Raw genomic sequence first — 25,701 nt, forward strand, 5'->3', positions numbered from 1 at the left:
ACTTCTTGTGTAATGTTTTTGTCCAATGGCCGATGAGCACCGATATGTTTTATCTATAATTTCTCTTCATGATTTTTCTTCACATGACAAGATTTGAAAAGGATTTGCCAGTAGATTGTCGACTTGATCCATGATGATGACTGCTAGCTTGCTAGCTAAGATTTTGAAAGTCCAATCAAATCTACTGTAGATATAACGTGATTTGATGTAATTTTATCTGTGGCCAATGACCTTGAGCCTTCTTGGATTGGCACTTCCAATGTAACTCTATGGCAGCACCCAAAGGGCTTGAATTTTCGAGCTCTCCCCATAGATTTTTGGTGACGTATTGTCCTCATGAGTGACAGAACACTGAGCCAATCACTGCGCAACTAGAGAAGATTACCAACCCTACGCTCCGTATTTTCCGCTGGCTGCCCCACCACCACAGAAAGCACTGAGCTAGGCTGAAACACCTACATTTTGGAGCGCCTTACTCAAGAAAACAAAAAAGAGACCATGTTGGTATGCGGCTTTATTAACTCAATGATTATTTATGTTTTACATTGTTTGCAAACTGATATGTGACACTTATTAATGCCAAAATAACATGCAAAACAGGCAACAAAAAAATGGGGTGTCTCCAAACAGGTGGGGCTCTGCCCTGAATGAAGCGTCGCCACTGCCCTACACATTGTCAATGGTATTGGCACTGACCCTGGAACTGACCCTGTATATAGCTTACTTACTTTCTGGTGTTCTTATTTTGTGTGTTTTTGTTCTACTTAACTTTTTTATTAATTTTATAGTATTACTGATATTGATTACTGCATTGTTGGAAAAGGACAAGCAAGAAAGGCATTTCATTGTACTAGTACACGTGACAATAAAAACTTGAAACTTGACAGACTCCGCTACACCTGCTCCTCACTCTTGTTTGGGTCCTGGTGTGTGACCGGGGCCACCTGTGTGGGTTTGCAGCAGCCCGCACAGATGTACTTGAGGAAACAGAGGTAGGCGCTCCCTGACACGATAACAGTGATGATGATGATGATGGTGGCGCCGAAGGCTGGGGACACGGCGTTCTGCAGGACAGACTTCAGACCCCCCACGTTGAAACCAGCACCACTGCCCTCCGCTGGGTTCATACCTGGTCGGTTGGTGGTGTGACCTGGATGAAGAACAGAGTTGGGGTCAATGACATGTCAGGTTTGGGCAAAAACACCAACTGTAACTAGGAGGAGGTATTTTTTTCTCCAATCAACAAGGCTGTAGTGGATGCCAGGTTGTGTTTTGTAGATTGGAATAGGTAATGCGTAGTGTTGAAGGTACTGTAGTAGAATGTTTACTGTTTAAGCCAACACAGCTTCATAAGCAGGCTATTGTCATTTCAATATTCTCTTCCAAGGGATTATTTACCACCACGGTCGTTATAACTTTGTATGCTATTGGGAGGGAGGGACAAGCCTTAGAGAACAGTGTGAAACCGTGACTGAATCTCCCATGGGTTCCTCATGCATCCGCACAGTGATGGCTGCTGGCACCTATAATGAAAGGAAATGTCACGGATACCCCTGGTACTGCTGCTGATTCTGTTCATCAGTTCCGGAAGTCTACGTCACCTGCTTTCAGGCTACACTGAACGGGATTCATTATCATGAACTGTCTTGTCTAATTACACACACCTGGTTCCCATTTCCCCTGATTAGTATGTTATATATGTGCCCTCTGTTCCCTCTGTCTTTGTCAGTTATTGTTCTCATGTCCGTTGGTGGTGTGAGTACCTATGCGTTGGTGCAGCGGTTACGCCGTGTGCTTTATATATTGTGTATTACGGGTATCGTCCCGTGGCGTTCAACAAGGTTTACCCTCGCTCTTTTATTTGGGTACAGCCCATGTGTTTATTTTGGGTGTATTAAAAACCCCTATTGTGTATTCCTGCGCCTGTCTCCAAATCCTTTATACCAGCGTTGTCACGTTCGCTATCTTCAAACTCCCTGTCGTAGATCAACCAAGGCGCAGCGTGCTTGTAATTCCACATCTTTATTTGAGGTGAAACCGAACAAAACAATAAACAGGAAAACAGAAAAGAACGTGACGCAACTGAGGCGCACACAAAACACTCACAGAAATAATGATTACCCACAAACACAGGTGGGGAAAAGGCTGCCTAAGTATGATTCCCAATCAGAGACAACGATAGACAGCTGCCTCTGATTGGAAACCATACTCGGTCAAAACAAAGAAATATAATGACATAGAATGCCCACCCCATATCACACCCTGACCTAACCAAACAGTGAAAAACGGCTCTCTCAGGTCTGGGCGTGACAAGCGTGACAGGGAAACTGTCACTAAGATGTTTATAATTATGGTTACTAGTGTTGTTAGCAGCTGGGCTTTTATGCTGGGCCTGGGGAATAGAAGAAATGAATAACATACTAATGGGTCAGTAACCGAAAGTTTGCTGGATCGAATCCCCGAGCTGACAATGTAAAAATCTGTTGCTCTGTCCCTGAGTAAGGCAGTTAACCCACTGTTCCCCGGGCGCCGTGCATGTCGATTAAGGCAGCCCCCTGCACCTCTTTGATTCAGAGAGGTTGGGTTAAATGCGGAATGCACATTTCAGTTGAAGGCATTCAGTTGTACAACTGACTAGGTATCCCCCCTTTCCCTAATGTATTTCATACTGTGCTGCACTGCACACTGCTGTCTAGGGAGGAGGAGGTGGAGAAGGCTTTTGAATATCTGTGGCTAGCTGTTGTTCTGGGGAGATTCTAAACAGAAACTGCATTAAAGGAAAAATAACATGCCGCTGCCAGAATTTTCTTTTACCTGTCGGGAAGATATGACGAACGGGCACACACAGGCAGGGTTAATAAACAAAAAGTTTATTAGAACAGTTCCAACTGTCTGTGGTGAAAATACGTTTTTCAATAGAGTTATAGCCCTGGATGGAAACAATATCCTTCTATCTGTCTGCAAATCTGTTTCAATTACACACAATAATGCTATTATACTTCCACAGATGAAGTCGCATGTACACAAACACACAGACACGCAAACACTCTCTCTCACATTTACACACACACCTGTACGAATCTAATAATTTATGTGATAAATCTGATTTTTTATTTTTTTATTTAACTAGGCAAGTCAGTTAAGAACAAATTCTTATTTACATTGACGGCCTACCCCAACCAAACCATCTCTATTTCAAAGACAACAACAACACTATTTGTCACCCAAATGAATGTACTGTATCTACATACCCCCGTGTGCTGGAGTAGAGTAGAGGACGAGGCTCAGCCTCTGATTCCAGCATTGACTCAGAAACATGATGGCTTTCTGAGTCATTGTGCCAGGTTCTGTAGTCTTTTTATTAGACAAATTCTTGTCACATGCACAGTATATGTCAGGTGTAAAACAGCGAAATGCTTATCTTTCGAGCTCTTTCCCAACTGCATTCACAAAAAAGGTAATAATAGCGATAGGAAGATAAATGTGAAATACGAGAGAAGGAAAAAGAAGAGAAACACGAGAATGCAATTATATACATGTCTTATATACAGGTCAACGCAGTGCCAGCACTGTTATTAAAATGTGCGGGGGTAGTGAGTGACTGAGGAAGGAATGTACACGTAAACAGGGGTTAAGTGACTAGTGGCTTAAATACCAATATAATAATAATCATCATAATAATGTCTAGGTGGTAGAGGGCAGTGTGGAGTGCAATTGAGATCGCGTCGTCTGTGGATCTGTTGGGGCGGTATGCAAATTGTAGTGGGTCCAGGGTGTCTGGGATGATGGCGTTGATGTGTGCCATCACCAGCCTTACAAAGCACTTCATGATTATTGATGTGATTGCTACAGGGTGGTAGTCATTGTGGCACGTTGCTTTAGAGTTTTTGGGAACAGGAATGATGGTAGTCAGCTTTAAACATGTGGGGATTACAGACAGACAGGGAGAGGTTGAAAATGTCCGTGAAGACGCCAGCCAGCTGGTCTGCGCATGCTCCGAGAACACGACCTGGAATACTGTCTGGCCTTACGAGTGTTGACCCATTTAAAAGTCTTACTCACGTCTGCCTCGGAGAGTGAGTTCACCCAGTTCTCCAGAACAGCGGGGGCCCTCACGCAAGGCTCAGAGCTGTTTTTGTCGAATTGTTCGTAGCCTTGACCGTAGCCTCAGGGTTAGCTGCCATAGCCTTATGTGCTGCGGCTCTGTCGTTTAGCTTGGTGCATACCTACCAGTGTTGGGGCCAAGACAGAGAGCGAGAGGGAGATACATATCAGGGTTCAGGTCAATTCCACAAATGTAATTCTAATTCCATTTAATTCCAGATCAGTCTTTGAATTCAGAGATAATTCAATTAATCTGAATTCTGATTATTATGTAAATTCCAAGAATTCAATATCCCCAACAATTCCACAAATTCCAATTCGAATTAAATTCCCTCAGGCTGATCATGTCACTGTTCAGACAGCCTAGCTATACCGTAAATATAAGAATATAGGTTGAAATGATTAAAAACAAATCCTACAGTCCATTTTATACTATTTCTGAGCTCCAAGATAAGCCTCAAAATGTAAAAAAACTGTGCCGCTCGTTGGATGCGGGATGGCTTGCAAATTATAACGGATTACAAAGGTAAAGCCAGCCACGAGCTGCCCAGTGACGCATGCTTATCATTCGAGCTAAATGTATTCTATGCTCGCTTCGAGGCAAGCAAAACTGAACCATGTATGAGAGCATCAGACGACTGTGTGATCACACTCTCCGTAGTCGAGGTAAGACCTTTAAACAGGTTAAACATTCACAAGGCCGCAGGGCCAGATGAATTACCAGTACCCATACTCAGAGCATGCGCTGACCAGCTGGCAAGTGTCTTCACTGACATTTTCAACCTCTCACTGACCCACTGTAATACCAACATGTTTCAAGCAGACCACCATAGTCCCTGTGCCCAAGAATGCCAACATAACCTGTCTCAATGACTATGGCCCCGTAGCACTCACAGCTGTAGTCATGAAATGCTTTCAAAGGTTAGTCATGGCTCACATCAATACCATCATCCCAGACACCCTGGACCCACTGCAATTCACATACCGCCCCAACAGATCCACAGATGACGCAATCTTTATTGCACTACACACTGCCCGCTTCTACCTGGACAAGAGGAACACCTCTTGAAAATGCTGTTCATTGACTAAAATTCAGCATTCAACACCATAGTACCCTCCAAGCTCCTCACGAAGCTAAGGACCCTGGGACTGAACACCTCCCTCTGCAACTGGATCCTGGACTTCCTGACGGACCGCCCCCAGGTGGTGAGGGTAGGCAACAACACATCTGCCACACTGATGACATGACGATGGTAGGCCTGATCACCGACGACGATGAAACAGCCTATAGGGAGGAGGTCAGAGACCTGGCAGTGTGGTGCCAGGACCTCTCCCTCAACGTCAGCAAGACAATGGAGCTGATCATGGACTACAGGAAACTGAGGGCCGAGCATGCCCGAGATCGTCAAGTTCCTCGGTGTCCACATCACTAAGGATCTATCATGGTCCACAACACCTCTTCCCCCTCAGGAGGCTGAAAAAATTTCGCATGGACCCTCAGATCCTCAAAAAGTTCTACGGCTGCACCAAAAAGTTCTACAGAGCATCTTGACTGGCTGCATCACCGATTGGTATGGCAAAAGCACCACCCTCGATTGCATGGCGCTACAGAGGGTGGTGCGGACAGCCCAGTACATCACTGGGGCCAAGCTCCCTGCCATCCAGGACATCATGTAAGTCAGTTTTTACCATCTCCTCTTTGGTCACTGTGAGAGTTCCACATGTTGTATCTGCAAGTGGTGACAGGCCAAATGGTGCTAATTGGAGAAATGTCATTGCTATTCCTACTTTGTTTTCTTTTCCTAATAGGTATAATCCAATCTTTGAGACTCCTGTTGTTCTGAAATCTCAAAGTAATCTGACTTGTATTGAAACTCTGTATGATTTTAAATGCAGAAAAGGTTTGACATTTTTACATCTTAATATTCATAGTTTATTACCTAAAATGGATCATGTCAAGATCTGGGCCTCTCAGACAGATCCTGATATTTTTTATTTTATCTGAGACCTGGTTATCTGATAAAACCCTGGACTCTGAGGTTGATATGGATGGTTACAATGTGTTTAGCGCTGATAGGAAAGGCAAAGGTGTTGCTATTTACACAAAAAACACTTCTCAAAAGTTTTCAATTGTATTGTAGATAAACATGCTCCCTTTATAAAACGGAGAATAATTTTTTTTTAATATATATTTTTTTAATCGGTCTTGCCCTTGGTTCAGTCCAAAGCTGTCTGAAGTCATACACAACAGAGATGCTGCCTGGGCCGAAGCTAGATCCACAGACTCGGGCCCAGACTGGCAGTCTTTCAGGTGATTGAGAAATCTGTGTGTAAAACTAGTTAAAAAAGCAAAATCAGATTATTATGTAAATACACTATCTGAATGTACAGGGAACCCAGCTACATTTTGGAAAGCTGTTAAATCACTGAAGGGTTGTGTCTCCTCTTCTCTCCCCCAATAAATTAATTTTGATTCTGGCCCTATTACTGACAAAATTGATATCATTAATACATTTAATCACCATTTTATCTCTGCAGGCTTTATATTTGAATGCATTTCAAAGCTAGATCTTGAAAAGAGTCGTTTGGATGTAGATGGTGTTAATCTATTGAATGATACTAATAATGTTAGTCAGTTATCTTTTTGGAAATTCACTGATAAAGAAGTCCTGGATGTTTTGTTAACAATAGACAAAGAAAATCCACAGGGGCTGATCATTTGGAGCCTGGTCTGCTTAGGTGTGCAGCACCCCTTATTGCTGGCTCACATTTTTTATTTAACATTGTTATCAGGAAGTATTCAAAGAGCATGGAAATCTGCATATGTGCTGCCACTCCATAAGGGTTGGGATACAAATGAGCTTTACAAATATCGCCCCATTTCAATACCACCTTGTTTAGCTAAGATTCTTGAATCCTTGGTTAATGTACAACTTCGTTCATTTTTATCTGATAATTGTATTCTTAACATAAACCAATCAGGGTTTAGGCCTGGGCATAGTACAACCACTTTAGTTGTTAATGATCTTGTCAATGCCTTGGATGCTAAAACGAGCTGTGCTGCCTTGTTTATTGACCTATCAAAGGCGTTCGACACTGTTGATCATTCTGTTTTGCTGAAGAAATAACCAAGAGTAGACCTGGGATATACAGCCTGTTTATGGTTTCAGAATTATCTTAGCGACAGGACTCAGGCCATCTTAATAGATGGGGTTAAATCTGAATTTCTTGAGATTCAAAAGGGTGTTCCTCAGGGTTCGATTTTGGGTCCATTACGGTTCACTTTGTATATTAATGACATAAGAAAAACTGTTAATACTTGTAACATTCATCTCTATGCAGACTACACAGTTTTGTATTCCTGTGCTACCTCAGTGCAGCAGGCCATTCGTGATCTTAAGTTAGTGTTAAATACAAGTGAAACCAAGCTCATGCTGTTCTCTAGGTCACAAAATGTTCACCCTGTGGACCTGCATATTTGCGCTATAAATGGAGCCCAAATTGAGCTTGTTTCTCAATATAAATACCTGGGTGTCTGGATTGATGACAAGTTCTCCTTCGTAACGCATATAGAAAATCTAAGAAGCTAAGATCCAAGATTGTATTTTTATATCGAAATAAATCATGCCTTAGTATTAAAAATAGGAGAAAGATTGTTCAAACAACGCTTAAATAAAAATAAAAATCTGGGATGGACCTAGCTGTCTGTAAGAAGAGAGCTTCATTCTCTTTTATTTATTTACAAAGCATTCTTACATAAACTCCCTCTATTCGTATCATAATTAATTAAAATAAGAATCATAAGTTACCAAACCCGTTCACAGGAATGGATAACACTAGAGATCCCTTCAGTCTCCACAGATTTCGGAAAATCTGCATTTAGTTTTTTTTTGCCCCTAATTTGTGGAGCAATATGCAGAGTTCACTTCAGCTAGATGTGCTGGTGCCACTCAGGCAGTTTAAATTATTGATTGAGGACCTCTATGTAGTTGAATGTGATTGCTTTTATTAAATCAGTTTATTTTTGTTTATTGTGCTGAATTATATTGTTTAATACACGTGTATGTTGTTTTCATATTCTGTTTTTATTGTGATGTGTACAGGGCTCTCTTGTCAAATAGATTTTTAATATCAATGTGACTCCTTGTTTAAATAAAGGTTAAATCAAAATAAAAATACTGTATATCAGACGGTGTGGAAGAATGGTGGTGTGGAAGACTATATCAGGCAGTGTGGAAGACTATTCTCTCTGCTTCCGCACGGCAAGCAGTACCGGTGCTTCAAGTCTGACACCAACAGACTCTTGAACAGCTTATATCCCCAAGCAATAAGACTGATAAATAGCTAATAAAATAGCTACATGGAGTATATGAGTTAACTTTGACCTTTTTATTTTAAATTTGCACTGTCTCTCTGCACACTCACAGGGCCCTACACATTAATTCCATCATCTGCTCACTCACACATAATATGCACGTACTGACTCTACACACACGCACATCCACTCACAAGCTGCAGCTACTCTGTTTATCTTATATCCTGTTGCCTAGTCACCTTACCCCTATACATATCTACCTCCATCACTCCAGTATCCCTGCACATTGTAAATGTTATTGGAACTGACCCTGTAAGTGTATATAGTATTCTTACTTACTTATTGTGTTCTTCTTCTTATTTCTTGGGTGTTTTTTCTAGTATTACCTTGTTATTGATTATTGCATTGTTGGGTTTTGAGTTTGCAAGAAAGGCATTTCACTGTATTTGTGCATGAGACTTTGAAAACTTGATTACTTTTATTATCACCTGTCATTACTTTTATGTTAGTTCTCTATTTTCTTTCTCTCTGCATTATTGGGAAGGGCAGTAAGTAAGCATTTCCCTGTGACTACACTTGTTGTTTACGAAGCATGTGACAAATACAATTTGATTTAGACACCCACTCATCCCAACAATCCTCCATTCGTCTCCTCATTTGATTGCATTCCCTATTTTCCAGCAACACTTTAGAGACCTTTTCCTGAGATGAATTGACTGATACGGATTAAACGCCTGGTCAGTCATTATATATATATATATATATATATATATATACAGTGAGAACCATAATTCATTGGACAGAGACCATATTTTTGTTATTTTGGTTCTGTACTCTAGCACTTTGAGTTTGAAAGGATACAATGACAATGAGGGTGAAGTACAGACTGTATTTTCATACATATCGGATGAAGTGTTTTGAAATTATAGAAGCTTTTGTACATAGTCCCCCCCATTTTCGGGCATCAAAAAACATTGGCCAGTTTAACATAATGTAGAATAAAGTAATCATTGTTAATATTTGGTCGCATATTCTTCGCATGCAACGTCTGCTTGAAGTCTGCGATGCATCAACATCACCAGACGCTGGGTATCTTCCCTGGTGATGCTCTGCCAGGCTTGTACTGCAGCCATCTTCAGTTCCTGCTTGTTCCGGGGACTTATTGCCTTCAGTCTCCTCTTCAGCATGTAAAATGCATGTTCAATTGGATTCATATCTGGTGATTGACTCGGCCAGTCAAGGATTTTCCACTTTTTGGCCATCAAAAAACCCCTTCGTTGCTCTAGCAGTATGTTTAGGGTCATTGTCTTGTCACATCATCGATGAAGACGAGTGAGCCTGTTCCACTGGCAGCCATACAGGCCCAAGCCATAACACCCCCTCCACCATGTTTCACGGATGAGGTGGTATGCTTTGGATCATGGGCATGTCTTTTTTCTCTCCACACTTTCCTCTTTCCATCACTCTGGTACATGTTAATCTTTGTCTCACCTGTCCACAATACTTTTTTCCCAGAACTCTTGGGGCTCTTTAGGTGCTTTTTAGCTAAATGTAATCTCGCCTTTCTGTTCTTCAGGCTTATCAGTGGTGTATGAAAATACCCTCAAATTAAAGCTGACAGTCTGCACTTCACCCTCATTGTCATGGTATCCTTTCAAACTCAAAGTGATAGAGTACAGAACCAAAATAACAAAAAATGGTCACTGTCCAATGAATTATGGTGCTCACTGTATATACAAAGTATACTTAAACCTACGTTATTGTAGATTGCTATCTTCCTGTCTTCTCTCTGTGTAATCACTGTAGCTGCTCAGACCTCTGTCTTACTCTAAATAGCTAGCAATCAACCACTGTGTCCTAATCTTTAATAATGCATTGCGACACGTCATTCTACTACCAGGTCGGACTACCCTTTATTTTCCGAAATTCTTTAGGGCATGGAAACGTTGCTAAATTGGTATCAAGGGACCTAACGGGTGCCAGGAAAACATTCCCCACACCAATACACCACCAAACTCTACTGTTGACACCAGGCAAGATGGACTCATGCTGCTTATGCCAAATCCTGATTCTACCATTTAATAAAAAAACTTGTACCTTTACTTAACTAGGCAAGTCAGTTAAGAACAAATTCTTATTTTCAATGACGGCTTAGGAACAGTGGGTTAACTGCTTTGTTCAGGGGCAGAACGACAGATTTTTACCTTGTCAGCTCGGGGATTCGATCTTGCAACCTTTCGGTTACAAATCCAACGCTCTAACCACTAAGCTACCTGCCGTTTCTGTTGGGTCATACCATCAGCATGACCAAACAGGAACCGGGATTCGTCAGACCAGGCAATGTTTTTCCACTCCTTAATTGTCCAGTGTTGGTGATTACATGCCCATCCGTGACAAGGACCGTCGAGTTGTGCGTTCTGAGATGCCGTTCTGCACTGCGCTATTATTTCCATGTTTGTGGCTCACCTGTTAGCTAGCACCATTCTTGCCACTCTCCTTCGAACTCCCATCAATGAGCTGTTTTCACCCACAAGACTGCCGCTGACTGGATGTTTTTTGTTTGTCGCACAATTCTCTGTAAAACCCTAGACACTGTCGTGCGTGAAAAGTCCCGAAGGGCGGCCATTTCTGAGATACTGGAACCGGTGCTCCTGGCACCTACGATCATACCATGGTCACAATTGCTTAGGTCATTCGTTTTGCCCATTCTAACATTCAATCAAACAATAACTGAATGCCTCGATGCCCGTCTGCATGCTTTATATAGCAAGCAACAGCCAGGGCTGTCTTTAGGAGCGAACCATTTTCGTGAACAGGGTGGTGTACCTAATAAACTGGCCGCTGAGTGTACACTAACAGTCAAAAGTTTTAGAACACCTACTCATTCAATTTTTTTTTTTATTTGACCATTTTCTACATTGTAGAATAATAGTGAAGACATCAAAACTATGAAATAACACATATAGAATCATATAGTAACCAAAAGTGTTAAACAAATGAAAATACATTTTAAATTTGAGATTCTTCAAAATAGCCACCCTTTGCCATGATGAAAGCTTTGCCTGGAGTACTTTTCCAACAGTCTTGAAGGAGTTCCCACATATGCTGAGCACCTGTTGGCTGCTTTTCCTTCACTCTGCGGTCCGACTCATCCCAAACCATCTCAATTTGTTTGAGGTCAGGGGATTGTGGAGGCCAGGTCATCTGATGCAGCACTCCGTCACTCTCCTACTTGGTCAAATAGCCCTTACACAGTCTGGAGGTATGTTAGGTCATTGTCCTGTTGAAAACAATTGATAGTCCCATGAAGCCCAAACCAGATGGGATGGTGAATCGCTGCAGAATGCTGTGGTAGCCATGCTGGTTAAGTGTGCTTTGAATTCTAAATAAATCATAGACAGTGTCACCAGCAAAGCATCCCCACACCATAACACCTCCACCTCCATGCTTTACGGTGGGAAATACACACGCAGAGATCATCCGTTCAGCCACACGCGTCTTACAAAGACACAGCAGTTGGAACCAAAAATCTCCAATTTGCACTCAAGACCAAAGGACAAATTTCCACTGGTCTAATGTCCTTTGCTCGTGTTACTTGGCCCAAGCAAGTATCTTCTTCTTGGTGTAGTGGTTTCTTTGCAGCAATTCAACCATGAAGGCCTGATTCAGATAGTCTCCTGTGAACAGTTGATGTTGAGATGTGTCTGCGAAGCATTTATTTAGGCTGCAATCGGAGGTGTAGTTAACTCTAATGAACTTATCCTCTGCTGCAGATGTAACTCTGCATCTTCCTTTCCTGTGGAGAGCCAGTTTCATCATAGCGCTTGATGGTTTTTGCGACTGCACTTGAAGAAACTTTCAAAGTTCTTGAAATGTTCCGTATTGACTGACCATGTCTTAAAGTAATGAGGTACTGTCTTTTCTCCTTGCTTATTTGAGCTGTTCTTGCTATAATATGTTGGTGTTTTACCAAATAGGGCTATCTTCTGTATAAGCTCCCTACCTTGTCACAACACACCTGATTGGCTCAAACACATTAAGACGGAAAGAAATTCCACAAATTCACTTTTAAGAAGGCACACCTGTTAATTGAAATTAATTCCAGGTGACTACCTCATGAAACTGGTTCAGAGAATGCCAAGAGTGTGCAAAGCTGTCATCAAGGCAAAGGGTGGCTATTTGAAGAATCTCAAATATATTTTGATTTGTTTAACACTTTTTTGGTTACTACATGATTCCATATGTGTTATTTCATATTTCTCATGTCTTCACTACTACTCTACAATGTAGAAAATTGTCAAAATAAAGAAAAAGCCTTGAATGAGTAGGTGTTCTAAAACTTTTGACTGGTAGTGTGGATAGAGAAACAACAGAGAGAGACATTACATTTCATTTAATTAAATTCCAGGTCAGTCTTTGAATTCAGAGATAATTCAATTCCTCTGAATTCTAATGTTAGGTACATTCCAAGAATTGTATTCCCAATTCAATATTATCCCCAACAATTCCACAAATTCCAATTCACTCTGTCTTTCAGGTTGATCATGTCACTGTTCAGACAGCCTAGCTATACTGGAAATATTGTCATGGATCCCCCCCCCCGGTACTGTTGCTCATTCTGTGCACCAGTTCCGGAGGTCTATGTCACCGGCCTCTAGGTGTCACTGAACTGTCTGATTGCGCATACCTGGTTCCCATTCCCCGTGATTAGAAAATTGAATATATGTGCCCTCTGTTCACCATTGTTTTGTCAGTTATTGTTCCCATGTCCGTTGGTCTGTGCTTTGTTATTTCGGCTTTCGTGCTGCGTGTATTGTGCACTTGTTATGACGTGTCTCGTCCAGTGTATTGTTGTGCATGTTATTACGGGTCCCGCCCCGTATAGTGTATTGCGGGTCTCGTCCCGTGTTTTTATTCGAGTTTTTACCTCGCTCTTTTTGTATACGTGTTTGTTTTGGGCTTCGTCCTCGGGCCTTTTCATAGCATGTTGTTTATTTTGGGTGGAGTATTAAACCCCCTATTAGGAATTCCTGCGCCTGTCTCCAATCATTTATACAACTTGACAGAATAACCGACCCCAAAAATACAACATGCCATGAAAGGCACAGGGACGAAGGCCAAAACAAACACAGGGATGTAATCCAAACAAAAGAGCGAGGTTAAAAACCGACAAGACAATGGTCAAAAGAGGGCACATATATACAATTACTAATCTGGGGAATTGGAATCAGGTGTGCGTAATGTGACAGTTCAGTGACGCCTAGAGGCCGGTGACGTAGACCTCCGGAACTGGTGCACGGAATGAGCAGCAGTACCGGAGAATCCGTGACAAATAGAGGAATACAGGTTGAAATTATTAATTACATTTTATTCCAAAGATTAAATCTTTTTACAATTCCAATTCTCAAAGTCGAAACGTCTAATTGAATTTCAGCAGGTTTCATTCTCTGACACGGACAGAGAGACACCTGTGAGTCTCAATGCATATAATTATTTCCCTCTTCCTTTCTCTCTGATTAGTGGCGACTCTTGAAACCCTCTTATTTGCTATATAAATATCCTTTGTTGGTTTTGCTCCATTTCCCCCTATCCTCTCTCACTCTTTTCCTCGCTCCCTTTGTTCTTCCTCTGAGCCTCAATCAACCTCCCACAGCTCCATTTCATGTAAAAGTTGTTGTAATTACAGTTTATATTAAAAACATTAGGAGAAAGTGCTATTATTAATTGTTATTAACACAATTTCCCAAAATCACTTACTGTACTGCAGGGTTAATGGCAAGACTAGCAAACTAGTTTACACCACACTATGTGATACTACCAGTTCTGGATAAAAGGTTTGGTCCTTATATTAAAACTACATTTCTACTCCCCCCAATTACCAACACAGACTACACTAATGAAGTGTGTGCACTAACCAATTAAGAGTGCCAACTGAGTTCCAAGGGGATTTTTCATTCATGATATTAAATGGTACTGTGTATCAATACCACTCTCAATTGTTTCTGAGCTCCAAGATAAGCCTCAAAACCCCCAATTTAGACACCCACTCCAAGCCATCTATTTAAGCCGCCCCTGTGAGTGACTCATCCTCTAATTGCATTTCCTATTTTCCAGCAACACCTTCGAGAATTTCCTGCAGCCTTGTCTCAAATTAGTATGACATCTTATGTTTGGTATGTTTACATAGGACAGAAGGTTACTTAAGTCAAAAAACGAAAGGAGGGTGGTTGGTTGGGGTGGATGGATGAGCGTATAATGCAAATGTCATCAGAGACAACTTTTGCTTTTTAGCAACTTTCCAAATTAATACTTTTTAGCTACTTTGCAACTATGTACCATGTTAGCTAACCCTTCCACTAACCTTAACCCTTTTAGCTAACCCTTCCCCTAACCCCTAACCTTAACCCCTAGCCTAGCTAACATTAGGCAGCAAGCTACTGTTAGCCACCTAGCCACACCAAACTGGAATTTGTAACATATTGTACAAATCCCATTTTAGAAGATTTATAACATATTGTACGTTTTTCAAATTCGGAACATATTGCACGTTTAGCAAATTGGGAACATATCATATGAAAACGTAACATATAATACGAAATGGATGATGGACATCACAAATTAATACCATGTAAAACATAACACATTAAACTGAGTATCTAGAATTTACGTACAGAATAATACGAAATGCTTTGAGACCAGGTTGTTTCCTGGGATTAATATACTGATATGCAGTGTTGAGACCACATATTGAGTGTCTCGGTCTTGTCTCGTGTCAGATATATTTGTCTCGGACAATGAGGACTCATAATTTCTTCCGAGACCAGCTGAGACAAACGGAGTAAAAACCTCATAATTATCAGCTCCCATTCAGTCAGCACATAAAACTGCTTGGTCAGGCCAAATATCCACACTCCTTTCTTGAAACATTCATATCTTATCACATATCGAAACCTGGACTTCCTACTTTACTCCTGAGATTACTATCCTTTACTTTCGTTGTCAAGCTTTTCAGAACTTCCTTAATTCGTTGGTAGGGAACAGTGGGGGAAATTACTAGGAGAGACCTGGGGAAGTTTTTACATATTTTGTATTTTTGTCCATTATAGATCCGTTTGGGTCCATGATAATTTGTAGAGTGGGTCATGGTTTTTGTGTGGTGTTTTTTGGAACTCAGTCGGCGTCTCAACTTACTGTTGAGTTAGAATATACTGTATATTATACAAAACTTGCCACCCCAGTGCACAAAGGGGATGCCTAGTGAATTGTACAACTGAATGCATTCAACTGAAATGTGTCTTCCACATTTAACCCAACCCCTCTGAATCAGAGGTGCGGGGGGGTGGGGGGTGCTTAATTAACATCCTCAGCACCGAGAGAACGATATATTTGTACCTTGTCAGCTCAGGGATTCAACCCAGCAACCATTATGTTACTGGCCCAACGTTCCTAGCCGCTAGGCTACCTGCCGCCCAACTCAAGGTGCAGCTCAAGGTGCAGCTGTGTAATGATCATGCTTTTTAAATCAGCTTTTTGCTATGGCACACCTATCAGGTGGATGGATTACCTTGGCAAAGGATAATTGCTCACTAACAGAGATGTAAACAAATTTGTGCACAACATTTGAGAGAAATTTGTTTTTTGGGTGTATGGAAAATGTATGGCGTCTTATTTCAGCTCATGAAACATGGGACCAACATGCTTTTATATGTTTTTTCAGTGTATATTCATGTAGATTGTCATTATTCCTCTCTTCCATTCTCTATGTGTAATTACTGTAACCGTCTCACTCTTTAAATATGACTATCCCAATTGATCGACCGCTGTCCTACTCTTTAATAACGCATTGCAACACGTCATTCTATCATCCAAGCTGTGCGTGATTAATCAGTAAAATGAACGATTCGATTCAATAATGGAATCCAATTAGCTCCCCGTGCAGAGATAGAGATTTATACAGACAGATTTCAGAGAGACAAAGCAAGAGATTAAATATTCTGTTGACTCTATCCAACTGAACGAGAATCTCTAAATGCTCTCAGAATACAAAAAAACTGTTTTTAGAACAATAATGATAGCTTTAGACAACCATGTACTCTACGTTGGAGGGGTCATTTCTGTTTTGACACAGTCCTCTACATAGAAATATAACCATAAGGATGGAGAGAGATGCTGTCAACAAAGCCTCCCAGGAATGTGTGTTAGTGTTGCAAGATGAAGCAAACTCTATCCTGAGGACTGATCGATTTAATTACGATACGGATGACATAACTGTCATCTCACCAGTGTCAGTTCTAGAAATTATTATATTAAGTCCCCCCCACAATGTTAGAAGCAGGAAAAATGTTCCCTCTCAATACATAATTATTTATTTTTTTAAATGGAAATACTTTGTATTTTAGAAAAACTAGTTACCAGATTCGTTGAGGGACTTTCATATTGAAAAGGCTGCTGGAACGTGAGTCACTTCCTCCGCACCCACTGACTGTTTGTTCTCACTCTCTTGTTATAAGCAGTGTGAATGAGAGAAAAAAGCACAGTGTGCAGCAGCACCATCATTACTCACCGCACCAGGGAAAGTAATTGTTGTTGGCAACAACAAAGTTTATGTAAAAAGTAGATGAATGGGAATAAACTTTGATATGTTAGAACGAACGTGAGCAACTATAAGCTTTCTCAGTGGCTAGTAGCTACTTGGCTTTATAATTCATGTTTAGACATTTTCATCTGTATTACTAGCTAACGCTGGATAGTTCTGGCTGTGTGAAAAACTGATAGTGAATGTTTTGAAGCCAAGAATACTTGCTAGCTACAGAATTATTTGCACAATCACTGTCTTAGTCTTCATCATAGGGTCAGCAAGTTAGCAAAGGAGTGCAAAGAAAAGTAAGTAAGGTTCTTGGCAACTGCCGCACACGACCACTGGCAAATTTCAGTGCTCATGAAGGTGTGTTCCATGTGTTAAGACTTTGTTTGGCGCTATTATGATCATGGCAGAAGACAGACAGACAGGGAGAGGGAGAGAGAGAGGCCACAAACCAACAGGTAAGATAATGAGAAGTGCCTCTCCAAGCCCATAGAGTTCATAGACATGATCTGTCATAGTATGAATCAATCTGAATTATCATCTCTGATGAAATTATAGTCTAGAAGGTGTATTGCATGTGTTAACTTCATGCAGGAGAGAAGCAGCCATGATGATACCGACAGACAGACAGGCAGGCAGAGAGGCCACAAACCAACAGGTACGAGAGCGAGAAGTGCCTCCCCAAGCTCATAGACTGATGATCTGTCATAGTGTGAATGAACCTGAATTATCATATATGATCTCTGATGAAATGATAGTAGCTTACATCTCGAGGGTGTATTGCATGTGTTAACTTAATGCTGGAGAGAGGCAGCATGATGATATTTTAATTTACTTTTTAACAGATTGGACTGTACCAGAGTAAGTGCCCCCCTCCCCAGGGGGCCCCCCCCTCCCCAGACTTGTACATCTCTCCATTTTTAAGTTAAGACTTGTCAGTACCCTTTTCTCAAAGGTCATTTAAATACTTTTTTCATCCGGGGCATGCCTCCAGACCCCCGTAGCAAAATGTGTCTCCCCCCAATGTCGGAGTCGCTCCTACCTCCCTGCCTGATTCAATGTGAGGAGGGCTGTCTGAAACTCAAAGACAGATCCTTGAAAGAGGCAGAATGAATGGTGTAACCAAATTAATCTAAAGTCAATCGATAAGCAACAGAAAGGGAATGAGTGTTCTCCGGATGCTAGAGACAGGTCTGTTCTGCCCCTGACACTTTCTGTTCCCCCACTCTCCTGGATCGTTACCAGGGCTGTTTTGATTACACCACTCAATGAAACAACATCTCTGCAACACATTTGAATAGTGTTCTCCCTATCTCGCTCTGCACACACACACTCTCCCTCTTTCTGTCACTTTCACGCTCTCATACAATGTGTCACACAAACACTCTGTCACACACTGTCAGGGCCTTGCACAGACCTTTTGGGTCATCTTCTAAAAAAAAAAAAGAGCACCGCCCCCCAAAAAATCATGCAACAAGGGTCACAGACTCGTGGAGTAATTATTACAAGAGGAGAACGCACAATCTGAGTATTCTGGTAACAAAAGCCAACACAATTCCAGTCAAAATAGAATATTGTAAGAAATACTGTAGTCTACCATTACTATATCCAACCAAACTCCATGTGTTGCCATTATCATCTATCCCAGTGGTTTTCAAACATTTTGACCCCCAAAAATGAGTGGTACAAAACTTGCCATCCCAGCGCACGCACAGGCTAAAAATTGCTGTGCAAATGTAGCCTGTCATTACAGCCATAAACGATTATGCACTTTCAAAACACCAGATAAGCTACAGAAATAAACTGTGTTTTACACCTGCATTTGGAGGTGAATGAATTGTTAGCAGCCAATATCAACTAGGGATATATCATGTCACTTCTCTGGAGTCCAGAGCAAGCAAAATAATGAGCTTACTTGTAGAGGAAGTTGCAGGATCAGATGGAAAGCATGTTCTGTGTGCACCGCGCCATCACTATGGAGGGCAGCCTGCCTGCAGAGTGCTCGTTGCCAGCTTGGTAACCCTGTTCTTCCTCACAAATATCGTAATAAATTTGCCAGAAAATTGTTACATCTTCATCCCATAACATTGAAGGCAATGTTACAGCTGCTTATCTTAAGACATAGTCAGTAGCCATCCAAACCTGGCCTATCTGAAATATGAAAATGATCCATCAAATCGCCAGGTAGCCATATTGTTCTGGCAAAGATGAGTCAGTAGTAGATTGCTAGTGTATTTTATATGGATGATAAATGTAGGCCTACTCTGTTTTTGCCAGGCAAAATTGGAGGACATGAAACAAGTTATTTCTAGTCATTAATCAAGACTTGCAACTTTTTGGTTCTGAGGCATAGATGAGAATTTTATGACTTGCCATATGGGTTCAGAACAATGACAAAACAATAATACAAAACAATTTGGGGGGGAAATTATACCTCCACCGAAAAGGGCACTTTGGAGACTGGAAGGGGAATGTGCTCTGCACAAGTTGAGCCCCATCTGTGCACGTGCCTGCACACCGTGACACTGAGGGTGTTCTATTAACCTGAGCTGTGGTGCACCGGTCTATGGCCCGTGAAGTGAACAGGCAAAAGCAGTGAGGGAAGAGAGCCCTTCTGAAATTACATGTGAAATAATGTGAAACCTTGTGGTTTTGGAACACTTCACATCTGATGATATTCCACATGAAGTTTCAAGTGGCTATTTTTCCTGATAACATTTCACAGGTGATGCCCTACAAAAAAATAAGTAATTAAGATGTCCCCGGAATGTCACACAGTCACATTGTTTTCAACTTACATATCTGACACATGATTACATTGTGTATGTTCATTTATACAGTCATTACTTTTCAACATGTCCTCACCTGGGATTTGAACTCACAACCTCTTGGTTCGACGGCATTACGATCTTCCTGCTACACCACCATGTCTGTGTCAATAACTCATTTCACCTCCATTTCTACACTTTGCACCACTAGAAAAATTATATTTATCGTAGTGATTCAGGAGTAACATTAAAACAGAATACCAATCAACATTAGACAACTATTCAGAAAATACTCAAATTGCTGAAATAAGTCAATTAAATCAATGATGAGAGAATAGTCAGTTTAACTGAAATACCTGTGCAGATGGACCTCTTTTGTGCATAGATGAATTATAGATAATTAATCTGTATGGGACTTCTGAGAATGCTACAGACTTCATGGCACAGCAGAAAGATCGGTGTACCCCAAATCCAGTGGTTGTGAGTTCAAATCCCAGGTGGGCTCATATTGAAAGTCATCACTAAGTGATCATGTCAAATGTATTCACATTGATTAAAGATGTTTACACTACTTTAACTGTACAGCATACCACTTACCTTATTAAAACCCCCAAACCATTTATTTACTTCCCTTACAACAAAAAAACGTTAAATGTGTAGTGTCACGTGAAAATCACATTTATCACATGTGAAATACCTTAGCTGTTTTTACACGTTGAGCTGAAAACAAAAAAGAGTGAAAATCGAATTTGCAGTTTTACATGTGAAAAACTTTTAAATGCTGTCACGTATAGTTTCTTTATGGTATTACATGTTTAAATGTAGCATCCCGATTTTGTCACATTACATGAGATTATGTTTTCACATGTGTAGTTTTATGTTATCACATGTTGCTTTTACATGTTGTCACACTAATGTCACATAAGATGATGTGATCACGTGAAATTCATGTGGTTTTTCCATAAAGGTACTGTGAATTTGACAGCAGCTTCCAGGTAACTCGTGGCAAGTAAAATTCTGTGATTTATATTACAGTACACCTATTGTAATATAAATACAATATCAAAGCAAGTACTGTGTAATGACACAGTACAATAACGTAAAATGTATTGTATTATACTGTAAAAAAGTCAACGCAACCGTTATCGGAATGAATGGATGAAATTCATTGAGGGGAGGGGGTTTGTATTTCACAGTATTTTACTGTAATTAAAAGGGATTGGTGCAAGCAGGTTGGCTGCTAGGTGTTTACACATTACAGTATATGAATGAATATTTGGTCTTTTATATCACTTGCACTTCCAGAGGCCTAAACAAAGGCTTCCAAACTGGCAGCGATTACAGGGCAAAACAGACCAAAAGGACATGGCAAAATGCTCAACCATTTAAGGTTTACGACTTGCTGTCCCCTATTCAGAATTGATACAGCATTCTCACTCACAGGTGCAACATCTTGTGGCGTGGAATTAAGGTACCAATTCGAATAGAGCAATTCTCTCCCCACCCACAACATTTTCCCACAATGCACCATAATTTACAGTATGTTGCATTAAAACATTCCAGAGTATTTTACTGTCGATAATACCCCAAATTTCCGTATAATTTACAGTTTTCAGTTACAGTGCATCATCCAGAAACATACATATCTTTTTCATAAAACATATGTTAGAATTTACAAACATGTTTTAATTGGGAAGACAGATACAGCGTTTTTATCAAAAGCAATCACTTTTGCATGTGAAAAAAATGGAATCCTACAATCTTAGGAAAAAAGTTACTATCAGAACCTAAAAGGTTTCTTAGGCTGTCCCCATAAGACAGGGGTAGGAAACTAGATTCAGCCGCGAGCCAATTTTTGTTGGAGTGGATGGTCGGGGGACGGAACATAATTATAATACCTTGTACACTACAAATTGACCACAACTAAGCCCAAAAAGAGATTGTATATGAAAACAACAATTTCATACCTTGATTACATTGAGACACGATCCCGTATGTCTTTTTTTATTAATGGAGATACTTGGGAACAGATTTCTAAATTAAACAATTTTTTTTGCTGAATTCCAAGTGATTTTAGTCTTTTTTGACTAAACATTTTTTTTTGCTGAATGGGGGGGGCCAAAAGAAGACTCGCGGGCCTGTTGCCGACCCCTGCCATAGGAGAACCCTTGTTGGTTCCAGGTAGAATCCCTTTGGTTCCAAGAACTGTTGTGGGTTCCATGTAGAACTACATGGAACCCAAAATGGTTCTACCTGGAACCAACAAGGGTTTTTACCTGGAACAAAAAAGGGTTATCCATTGGTGACAGCCAAAGAACCTTTTGTAACCCTTTTTTCTAAGAGTGTACTCATCACTCCACGTGCTTAATCTAGCCCAGGCTACGGTTCCAAAACAAATGTAATCACTTTTCATCCAGTGCAAACAGATAATTGAATCCCCTCATTGGTCAACGGTCACACACCATGTGACCATGTTCACACCCCACATGACCATTTACCTCTGTAGTCTGGTCTCCTTCACCACCAGCAGTTACCATACCCGATCTGCTAGGTGGTAGCTACTTAAAGTCCCCAGGACATTCACAGTGTCATGCAAGACTGCCTTCTCTTCTTGTGCACCAGAGGCATGGAATATTCTACAATCCATGCTTCATCTAGATCTGTTAGTGCCATTGAATGAATTTAAAATATTGATGGGAGACTGTTACTGAGGAGTGTACATTTTTTTAGACTGGATCATGTTTTAATTATGTAATGTATTGATTGTTGCTGCCTTCTTGGCCAGGTCTCCCTTGAAAAAGAGACTCTGGGTCTCAATGGGTTTTTCCTGGTTAAATAATTATTATTTTTTAAAACATTTTCCCCAACCAAAGCTGTAAAGCTGTAATGGTATTTTAGGACATAAATGCAAACTGAGTGGATTTTAAAGTGGGACACAACACCTACTCAGCTTTGAAGTAGACCTGACCAAATAGGTTGATTTGTTTCAACAAGGTTGAATAATAACATAGGCCTAATTCAAATTCCTCAGAGCCCATTGGATAATTTCTCTTCAGATCCCTCAATCAGTTACAGCTGCCTTGCCTGTGGGGCACATCGCAGCTGTGAATCACATATTTAAAAAAAATAGTTCTTCAACATTCAATATGAGGTATGGATGCAGCAGTTATCCACTAACCAGTCCGACAGATTGTCTCTTTTGGTTTTAACATCCATTCAACTATTTACCAGCAACCAGCAACCATGTTTCATCTCTTACCTTGTACAACGGAGAAAGACAAAAAGGCAAACAGCAACACTCCAATGGAAACACATACACGTTCTGTGGTCATCTTTATAAAGAAAGTCCTGTGTGGCAGATTGAATGATACAGTTCAGTAGTTGAATGAATGCAGAGCCTTACTGAATAAAAATGCTAAGACTCTGTATGAAGGACGTGACTATATAGCATAGAACCAAAAACAATAACACTGCCAATATTGTAATTCAGTGGTCTACTACATAACCTAAAATGAATAAATAGCAAGCAACACGTGCGAAACAAGACAACTAAGACCTACCTATGAATGCGCTGAGAACTTAAAATATCTAAAACGTACAATTATTCAATTGCGGTAGAAATTATGTGTAATAACTTCGTTATTAACCTACCTCAATTATTTTAAATCTTCATGGGTTGTGCGCATTGTCCTGGTACGATAAGAAACCCTACACAAGCGCAGGTGGATTACACAAACACATGTATTCAAAGTGAGAGAGAACATAGCGATATTAACGTTAGTAGTCAAAGAAAATTACTTCTGTAATATTTTCCGAACTTGAAGCGCTGCGATGGATAAGGGGATAAAGCGTATAGACCCAAAATGCATCCGTATAAAGCCAATTTGAAACATAAAGTTACATCTTCCGTCGCTGCTGAGCACACGGTGGTTTGCCGCACGAATTTAACGATGCGTTTCAGCTGGATCTCCTCAAAGTGGGCAAGCATCGTCGCCTCGGCTTACGACTGAAATAATAGATCGTCTACTTAAGACAATACCGCCAAATGACGGGAAATGTTTGAAATGAAATCAGATAATTCAAATAGAAATCATGTTACCAACTGTATTGTGCGTTATTTCCGCATTAGCATTCCCATACAAGTAACTTTTTTTTTGCATAACAATAACACAAATGTAATGCTGTTATCACGTGCAGAAAATTGAGTAAGTGTAGAATGAAGCATGTCCACACACAGAGATGGAAGAAAGAATAATAAGTGGCAGAGGTGGTGAAGAAGAATCTGAGCGAGAGAAGATGAGAAAGACAATAACAGTGTAACTTGAAGAAACAGTAGATATTCCAACTGAAAATTTGGAGGAACAGAGGGAAAATGTAATGTTCCACTATCATGCAAATGACCACATTGAACTATTCACTAGAAACATGAGATGATCTATTAGTGTAGCATATGTAATGAGGCCACTTAAAATGAGAGCTCAGATACATTGCAAAAGCTTTTCGTTGTTGTGGCCTATCATTTTAGGCAGACTGTGAAGCAGTCAATCCATATGTACATGATGTTCTCAAGACTGTGCAATAGCAAAGTATAGTACAATGAATTCCCTATAGGATACATCAGTGTGTGTCTACAACATTGCCATGTGTCGTTTGCCATCCATTGATCTTACAGAATTGCAAGCTAACCTAACCTACAGTAATTGGTTTGGATGAGTGGGTATTCACTGGATTTGAAAACATAAGTGGACTGTATAAATTGTCAGCACATTCAATTCTAATTTCAGACAAATTCCCCACCAGACCACATTGGTCAAAAGTGCTTTGAATTTGAGGCCTATATTTTTGTCTGACATTAACATTTGGAGCCATTAGTGAAAGGACAATCCTGTCCATCAAACTCCAACACTTTTTCACCAGAAACATTATGTCTGTCTTGGTATTTTCCAGAGGATTGGGTCTTATCTGTACTTCTCCCTATCGTTTCCCCATATCTCAGTACAGCACAGGAGGTTGGTAAGCACCTTAATTGGGGGTAATGGGTAGAGCAGAATGGATTCAAATACATGGTTTACATGTATTTGATGCAATTCCATTTGTGCCAGCAAAGTTTGGTAAGATTTAGATACCAAATGTGCATACTGGCAATCCTTGATTATGGCAAACACATTTTGAAGGGAAATAAATGGGCAGAATTAATATCTTTGTTTTATTCAATAAAAACAAACTAGTGGCATCCAGGAAAATAGTCAAATTTTTTTGGGGGGGGTGACAATGGTTTCTGTGAGGATTTCAGTTTAACCCTGGGGTGCGTTTAACCCCAAGCCACCCTATTCTTTCTTCCCTGTAAGGTCTGCCTTCCTCTCAGCATTTGGCCAAGGCACATCTAATGCCATGCTTAATACAGTATTACAATTCTGACTGGGCCAATCACAGCAATAAACTTTTCAGTTTGTGCTAAGCTACATAAAAACAGGATTTGACCATGGGCTTTTGAATTGACCTTCAACTCAGAGACAAAAATGGAAATGAGGCAGCAGTTATTTGTTCAGAATCTTATAGCTGAATGTTTGATAGTATTCAACCTGTTTCATCAGATGAACTCATGAATTTAGAGTTGAATATTGTAGAACGGATCATCGATTTCCTGACGAACAGAACCTAGACAGGGCCTACAAGAGAAGGCTGAACAGTCTGGCTGGTCCCTCCAATCCCCTAACCAGTACATGTTGTTCAACCCTTCTCTATATCGTGGACATAAATTATTACCACAGAAATTCTTGGTACAGCGGTACACCGTCTGACCTACATCATTGTATAAATCAACTCTTCTCCACTTATGGTTTAAAATCCACATCCCTGCCTGCCAATCCAAACGTTCTGCTTGCCAATCAAACAACAATGCAAGTTGACAGATTGATAGCCTAGGTGTC

General features: G+C 40.6%; 1 protein-coding gene across 1 annotated transcript; it reads right to left on the reverse strand.

The window, feature by feature from the left end:
* Positions 1-507: 507 nt before the first annotated feature.
* Positions 508-25,541, reverse strand: LOC145862558 (uncharacterized). The gene is made up of 3 exons (XM_082967020.1): positions 23,423-25,541; positions 23,031-23,119; positions 508-1,150 (listed from the first exon to the last, which is right to left on the reverse strand). The coding sequence occupies exons 2-3, from the start codon at positions 23,101-23,103 to the stop codon at positions 894-896; spliced, it is 330 nt and encodes a 109-aa protein (XP_082823146.1). The 5' UTR covers positions 23,104-23,119; positions 23,423-25,541; the 3' UTR covers positions 508-893.
* Positions 25,542-25,701: the final 160 nt, after the last annotated feature.

Source organism: Salmo salar, chromosome 21 (assembly GCF_965601325.2).
Source record: "Salmo salar chromosome 21, fSalSal1, whole genome shotgun sequence".
NCBI classification, from domain to species: domain Eukaryota; kingdom Metazoa; phylum Chordata; class Actinopteri; order Salmoniformes; family Salmonidae; genus Salmo; species Salmo salar.